The sequence below is a fragment of the Pinus tabuliformis genome, chromosome 7 (genome assembly GCF_031772625.1).
Source record: "Pinus tabuliformis cultivar Carrire ecotype Pingquan chromosome 7, CPIR1, whole genome shotgun sequence".
NCBI classification, from domain to species: Eukaryota; Viridiplantae; Streptophyta; class Pinopsida; order Pinales; family Pinaceae; genus Pinus; species Pinus tabuliformis.
Window position 1 is genome coordinate 1,884,983,415 of NC_142293.1, and position 7,712 is coordinate 1,884,991,126.

At 35.6% G+C, this 7,712-nt stretch overlaps 1 protein-coding gene across 1 annotated transcript; it reads left to right on the forward strand.

Moving 5' to 3' along the window:
• The first annotated feature begins 317 nt into the window (after window positions 1–317).
• Window positions 318–4,671, forward strand: LOC149256010 (uncharacterized). Its single transcript, XM_089455181.1, has 3 exons — window positions 318–335; window positions 480–627; window positions 2,795–4,671. The coding sequence occupies exons 1-3, from the start codon at window positions 318–320 to the stop codon at window positions 4,669–4,671; spliced, it is 2,043 nt and encodes a 680-aa protein (XP_089311307.1).
• The last annotated feature ends 3,041 nt before the right edge of the window (window positions 4,672–7,712 follow it).

Here is a 7,712-nt window from a genome sequence, read left to right on the forward strand (position 1 = left end):
CTACCGTCATAAGCACTGGATAATATTTTTTATGAGATAGCGTACCTTTAAAATAACTTGAGAATCATCTGGAGTGTTCACTGTGACGTCTAGCACAGTAGGCAGGACTGCAAGAAACAAACGATACCATATAGTCATTGGTTGCACCATAACAATTTCTTATTTTCAAAAGCAAACGGAGACCTCATATTTGTATTGATATAAAAGTACTAAGATCAGATGAACTTGTGAATAGCCAAGAAGCTACTCACAGCTGGTCTTTGCCTTTTCAACTAATTAATCACATTAAGATCAGAGAGAACAACCACCGAAACGCAATGACAGGGAATCAGAGAGTAACCACAACACGTCACATGCAATGCCACAGCCAAAATAATTGGAAAAGGGATACAGGGTATTTCTTGAAAAAGGATACGAAGTATTTCTTGAAGATGTAAATCATAATATGACTCATCACAAATAATTTTTCTGAGATTCAGAAGGTTACAAGAAAGCTCAAAAATCTTGGAGAGGAGCCTCCCGAGCTCACTATAATTTTGAGGGCAAGTGCAACGTCTCCACACAGAGAAGCACCTGGAAGTAGAGTAGCGTCGAGCGAGGGCAAGTGTCGATCTACTGGGTCGCATCGTATACCGGTCTAATCAATTGGATGGGTAAGATTATTTTCATCATCTAACACTTAAATCGAAGGCTCAGAAATGTACACGCAACCCAAGAGGAAAGTTGATTTCAAAGGGAAACGCCTTACGACGTAATTAAACATTAATAATTATTAATTAATGATTAAACTACGTGCTAAAAGAAGAAATCAAAGGAAAGCCATGCCCAAACGTTGCCTTTAGACGATCGATACCCCATTGGGTTTTCCACTCCGTTCATTATTACAACCCAATTGCTATCAAAATTTTATCACCATTCAAAATGTAGAGCTACAAAACAAGTTTTTCATTTTCTGTCATATGGCACAAACCAGTTTCAAGCAAATATTTCGTTTTTATGTATAGTCTCTAGAGAAATCACAACGTTTCCATGAAGAGTTTCAATGATTGGTAGAAAAGATAAACATCAAACCACACAAAAAGAGTCATAGTCCAGGAATGATGTGGATACACTCCAAATAAACATATTTCAGAATTTATGTGTTAGATGCGACACTAAAAGAGAGTCATAGTCGAGGAAACATGCAGATATACTCCCAATAAACATTATTTCAGAATGATATAATCCCAATAAACATTATTTCAGAATTTCTTGCGTTTGATGCGACAGTACATTCGATTTCTTTGAAGGTTTTCTATGTTATGTGACGTACTGAACATAACAATTGAAAGGAATGGTCAGTAGGAGCTTTCTTTCCACCCTCCGACCTCCTCCGTTGCTGCTTCCTCACAACAATCTTCTTCTTCCTGCAATTTCCAATCACCATAATATGAAAAAACATATTTAAGTTCATAGAATTGAAGTAATTTGATGGGAATTTATATGAAAAAACACAATTACATGTTAGGGTTATGGAATCGAAATTAATTTGATAATAAATTCTGGGAATATTTTAGAATTTGAGAATATGATAGAATCTGCCTGGTCAATTTGTTTGACCTGTTTCACCTTAATCTTATTTGTAATCTCTCTAAGATTCTCATATTCTACAATATTCATGGATCTTGAATATACTCAAAACCTACCATATTCATGGATCCATGAAATTCTAGAAAAGTATTTAACTTTAAAGTCTAAACTTTGTATTGCTCCCTAAGATTCTCAAATTCTATAATATTCATATATCTTGAATATTCTCAAAATCTACAATACATCCTTTATATCCATAGATCCTTTATATCCTTAAATCCATTAAATTCTAAAAAGATATTTAACTTTAAAAGATCTAGAAGGAATAAGTTTAAACTTTTTATTGAAATTATCTTCTTACATCTGTAAAACAAAATTTGAAAATGAAATTTACAGTGATTGGTCAATATCCAGAGCTAATATGAATCCATCCTATTACCATTCAAAAAAATGTTTCTGATATAAAGAGCCTCTGCATATATAGAATCTACCTTAATAGTGACTATGAGGCCAACTTTTATCTCCCCACAGTAGGTCTGGTATGGAAGGACAACATTGTAGGAAGTTGGGGCTAGACTTCCTTCCATGAATACTCCCTCCAGGGGAATGTTGTGCACCACAATCAGAAATATAAAGATATCTGATGAGAAAACAGAAATATTGAGAAATGATGAAAGACTGCAGGATCTGAAAAAATGACTGAGATCATAATGCTGGAGACTCATCTGCACCTTGCTTCCCCAACGAAGTCATCCACGTTTCCACTATCGCTGTCCATTATTTTTAAGGTGAGTTCAGTAACCCCGTCGGCTACAGTGAAAACAAATTTCTCATTCCACTCGGGATTGCTACCTTTACCTACAATTTCAGAGATCCGATCTATTAATTTTTAAAATCTATATATTTTTGGGGGAAAAATTTGTGAAATCTCCCTACTTTCCCTGCATATAGAAAAGATTTGTGCAATTTCTTCTTCCCAATGATAATCCAAGGGCACTGAGTCATAACTAAGACCTCACCATGAACTCTTTCTTAAAACGATGTAACCATTTTCTCTATTGTTTGAAAAGCATTTAAACCCTGGATACCTATAAACAAACTTAAAAATTATGCGAACGAAAGAATTTTATCAGAGATTGGGGATATTTAGAATCGATTCTGATGAGTAGTAGAGCAAAACCCATGTAAATAAATTTACTAAATTCAGGCATTTACAATTTCTCAGGTACTTGTGGATTCATTACCTCGGCATCCAACAATAGCAATGATGCCCCTAGCCAAGATGGGATAGTGGAGATGTTTAGAGATCCATCTCTTAAAACTAGGTCTGGGGATCGCCAATCAGCAATGGCCAGAATGAACAGAAAAAACCCTTCAGCCAGGGACCTAGATGAGAGGTTTTTGAAAATCCTGAAGATTTTCAAGTGGGGACCTGATGCTGAAAAGGCCATAGAAGTCCTACTGCTGAAGGTGGATCACAGATTGGTTAGGGAGGTTTTGAAGCTTGATGTAGAAATTGGTGTAAAGTTACAGTTTTTCAAGTGGGCTGCCAAGAAAAAGAATTTCAAGCATGATTCCACCACATATATGCCCCTCATCCGTTGCTTAGCGCAGGCGGGACTAGTGGGGGAAATGTGGCAGACAGTGCAAAAGATGGTGAAAAGTGACTGTGGCATGAATCCTAGCATATTGTCTGAAATTATTAGGATACTAGTCAAGATAAAGATGGTGGAAAAGGCCCTTTCCATATTTTATCTCATCAAGACAGAGAAGTGCAAACCCAGTGTTTATGCTTATAATTGCATGTTTAGTGTGCTGATGAAGGCAAATTGTCATGATAAGGTGCAAGAGCTTTACAGTGAAATGTTCAATGAAGGGAAATGTTTTCCCGATACGGTAACTTATACTATGCACATCTCCAACTTTGGGAAACTTGGAGATGTGGACTCTGCGATTAAGCTTTTTGAAGAAATGAAGGAGAACGGTCTGCAACCTACTGCGAAGATCTATATGATCCTGGTTGGAAGTTTGTTTAAATCAAACAGATGCATAGAGGCCTTGAAGTTGTTCCAGGAAATGAAGGATACATATTGTTCACCGAATGTGTTTACATACACTGAAGTAATAAATGGGCTAGGCAAAGCAGGGAGAGTCCAAGAGGCATACAGAATATTTCAAGATATGCAGAAGGATGGTTGCTCTCCCGATGTGGTCATGTTCAACAAACTGATCGATATCATGGGTGATGCAGGCCTACTTGATGATGCTCTGAAGCTATTTGGACAGATGGAAACTGTAGGATGCAATCCTACTGTGGTAACATATAACAGCGTCATGGAAGCTCTTTTAAAATCTAACAATCCATCGGAGGCGTTGCATTGGTTTGAGAGAATGAAAGGAAAAGGCATTGCTCCAAGTTCATTTACATATTCCATTCTAATTGCTGGTTTATGCAAGGCGAATAGATTGGAAAAGGAATTGATGCTTCTTGAAGAGATGGACGAGAAGGGCTTTCTGCCTTGCCCTGCTGCCTATTGTAGTTTGATTTATGCACTTGGTAAGGCACGCCGTTATGATGCGGTAGTGGAATTATTTAAGGAAATGAACGAAAACAACACTCCTTCCAGCTCAAGGCTCTATGCAGTGATGATTAAACACCTTGGTAAAGCAGGGAGTATTGATGCAACCATTAAACTGTTTGAAGAAATGCAAAGTCAGGGATGTATTCTTGATGTGTATTCCTACAATGCATTAATGTCTGGCCTAGTAAGAGCAGCCATGGTTGATGAAGCTCATTCATGGCTTAAGAAAATGGAAGATCGAGGATGTAAACCTTATATTAGTAGCCATAATATAGTTTTGAATGGTTTGTCTAAGGCAGGTGGGCCAACAGAGGCCTTTAAGATGTTCGAGAAAATGAAAAATTCGGGGATTCAGCCAGATGCCGTATCTTACAACACAGTTCTTGGTGCACTTAGCAATGCGGGCATGTTTGATGAAGTAGTCAAATTAATGAAGGAAATGACTTCTAAAGGATTTTCGTATAATTTGATTACATATTCTTCAATATTAGAGGCTATGGGCAGAGTTGATGAAGACTGAAAACCATTCAATAAGGAGGTCTTTTGATTCTCCTGTGCTTCCTGGTCAATAGTGATGGTTGCATTCGTGGCTTGGCTTTCTGGTTTCAGTGGGGATGATGGATTTCCTGAACGGTGAACCTCACGCAAAATGAGAGTTGCCTCGCCACTGTTTCATATGTCTGGAATATTACCATTTTTCATTTCTTATCATCTTGATTATTTACCAAAAACATGTAGGAATCGTGTTCAAAGTAAGCTTCTTATACAAAATGGAATCTGTATTGTGGCCATTTTACACAGGTCGTCGTGGTAAGCATATTTTTCTGTTTTCTTATTTTCTTGTCATCTGAGCAGCATTATCCTTCCTGTACTAATTAAAGTACCCAACTATAAAAGATGCAACTCACCGAACCTAATGACGAAGTAAGAAAGCAAGACTAGACTGCATCCCTGGAAATAAACAACTCCTGTCTGAAATCAACAACCAACACAATCTAGAGAAATATTATTATATAAACCATCAAAAACACAGTCTGTACAGAATGGGAGTGTCAGTTAACCAAATTATTTACAATGACTTACTTCCACATCATTAACTGATCATGTGTAATAGCACAAAAGATAAACGGTTATGTTGCTCTTTCTATAAGGCTTGGCCCGATTAGATTTGTATCAACTAGTTGAAAGGGTGATCACTTAATGAGGGTTTCTGTTACCATTAACCTACTCATCCTAATTGTTTCTTCTCGGGTAAGGTAGGTGCCCTACAAGCCTGGGTGGTCAAAGGTATCCATGGAGAAGGCTTATCAAAAGGGTAATTGCTTAACAAGGTTTGCTGGTATAATTATCCTGCTTGGGTTAAACTTTAATGCATAGCTAACATTTTTGGCTGAGACAGGCCAAAAAATTTGAAAATTTTTGAATAATTCAGTGCTGTATTATTCAGTTCTAATTGGATCTGATCTGGTTGCAATATAGGTCAAAAATTTTGAAAATTTGTGAATAATTCAGTTTAGCTGTATTATTCAGTTCTAATTGGGTCTGATCTGGTTGCAATATTGTTTACTATTGAAACTAAATCCCCAATTTTAACCTGAATTATGTTTCAAGTCTTAAATCCCTAAGATCCTTGGTTGTGCCCAGATTGCTGTCTGTGGAGGCTGATTTGAGAGACATGTTGTTGACGGACGATCAGCCATGAATTGAAATGTCAAATCAATATGCATACTCATCGGACGCAACGCTGCTCTTCTCTTTCTGAGTTCAGCACTGGATAATGACATAGGGATCCATGTTACCTGCAACCACAACCACATTAGAGAAAAATTAAATCAAAGATCCAACTGAACATACACCAGCACACATAATTTAGTGGTCTCTTTAGCAATATTCGCATCCAAAGATTTATCAGATCGCCTAAAACGCAAGAGATTGGCTCGGATGATAGAGGAAATCAATGTTTTGCAGCCCCTCGGCAGTGTTTTGCAGCCCCTCGGCGTTGACGAGCACCACCTCCAGAGTTATCCTCGGCATCTTGATTCTTTTCCTTCTACCCCCTGAAGTCGATTTTCACAGATCGAGTCTTGGAATATAGTATCGCCGAGCGAGTAGCGTCTAGCGAGGGCAACCGTCTATCTGCTATCTGCGGGGTCGCATCGTATACCACTCTAATCAATTGGATGGCTAAGATTGTTTTCATCGTCTAACACTTAAATCAAAGGTTCATAAATGTACACGTAAGTTAAGATGAAAGTTGATTTCAAATGGAAACGCCTTACGGCGTAATTAAATGAAAAATAGACAAAAGTTATAAAATATTACAATGAGTTAAAAACAAATCATTATGATAAATTATTGAGTAAATAAGAAATTAATAAAATACTCAAGCAATTAATAAACATGTATAATAAGTTCATTCAAGTATAATAAATAAAATTATTATTAAAAGATTAAATGAAATATAAACAAAAATCATAAAATATTTCAAGTAGTAAAACAAATCTTTATGATAAATTATTTAGATAATAAAAATTAATAAAAAACTTAAGCTATTATCATATTTACTTGGTTAAAAAGTATATTCATGTACAATAAACATGTATGTTTATTATACATGTTTATTAATTGCAATACTTAGTAAACAAGGAAAATAAGTATATTCATGTATAATAAATAAATATTAAAAATAGCTTTAATTTATCAAAAATTATAAGAATGTTAAAATATTGAAATCATCCTAATCTTTTATAGCTTTATAATACATTTTCCTTAGAAACCTTGTAACAAATTAAAAATATAAGCATAATTACCATAAAGTTACAAATAATTAAAACAAAATCATCATTTATTAATAAAAAACCTATTACATAAACAATTCACTTAAAGGAAAATTAATATATAACTATAATAATTATCTATAAATAATAAATAATAAATAAAATTAAAAAGAACCCTAATAGAATATATATTAGAAAGATTAAAAATAATCCAGTTTATTCAAGCATGAAACTGGTCGGCTCACATTCTTGACTGTTCAACCTAAAACCCTATTTATCAACACATTTCTCTCTCTCGTGTGTAAATCAAGTCCTGATGATGAGTCGTGGTCTAGACTCGAAACGTCGACAAAGAAAAAATGAAAACTGTGGATTATCCGAGTTTAGATTCTAAAAAAACCGAACCATAGAAATCTGCAATCCATTATCTTGTGCATTCTTATGATGACATACAAACTCTTATACAACTGTGCATATGAAGCTCGTATGATGTTAACGAACGAGGCAAGCTACTCATAGTTTTGGATCAATATATAGACCTTTACTTTGTCTAGGTCTGCCTGCGGCATCATCATTTTTGGTAATTAAAGCGGGGCCCCTTTGTACCACATTGTCCACTCTTTCACATCGACGATGGCAATGTGTATGTCACTGAGAGTTTGGGAAAAAAATTTCTTCACTGTTGGAAGCCATGTAGAAAAATGTAAACTTTGAAACAGGAACTCATACTATTACCCGTTTTGTAGAGATAGCAAAAAAGTGACCCGATTTTGAAAAGGGGTTA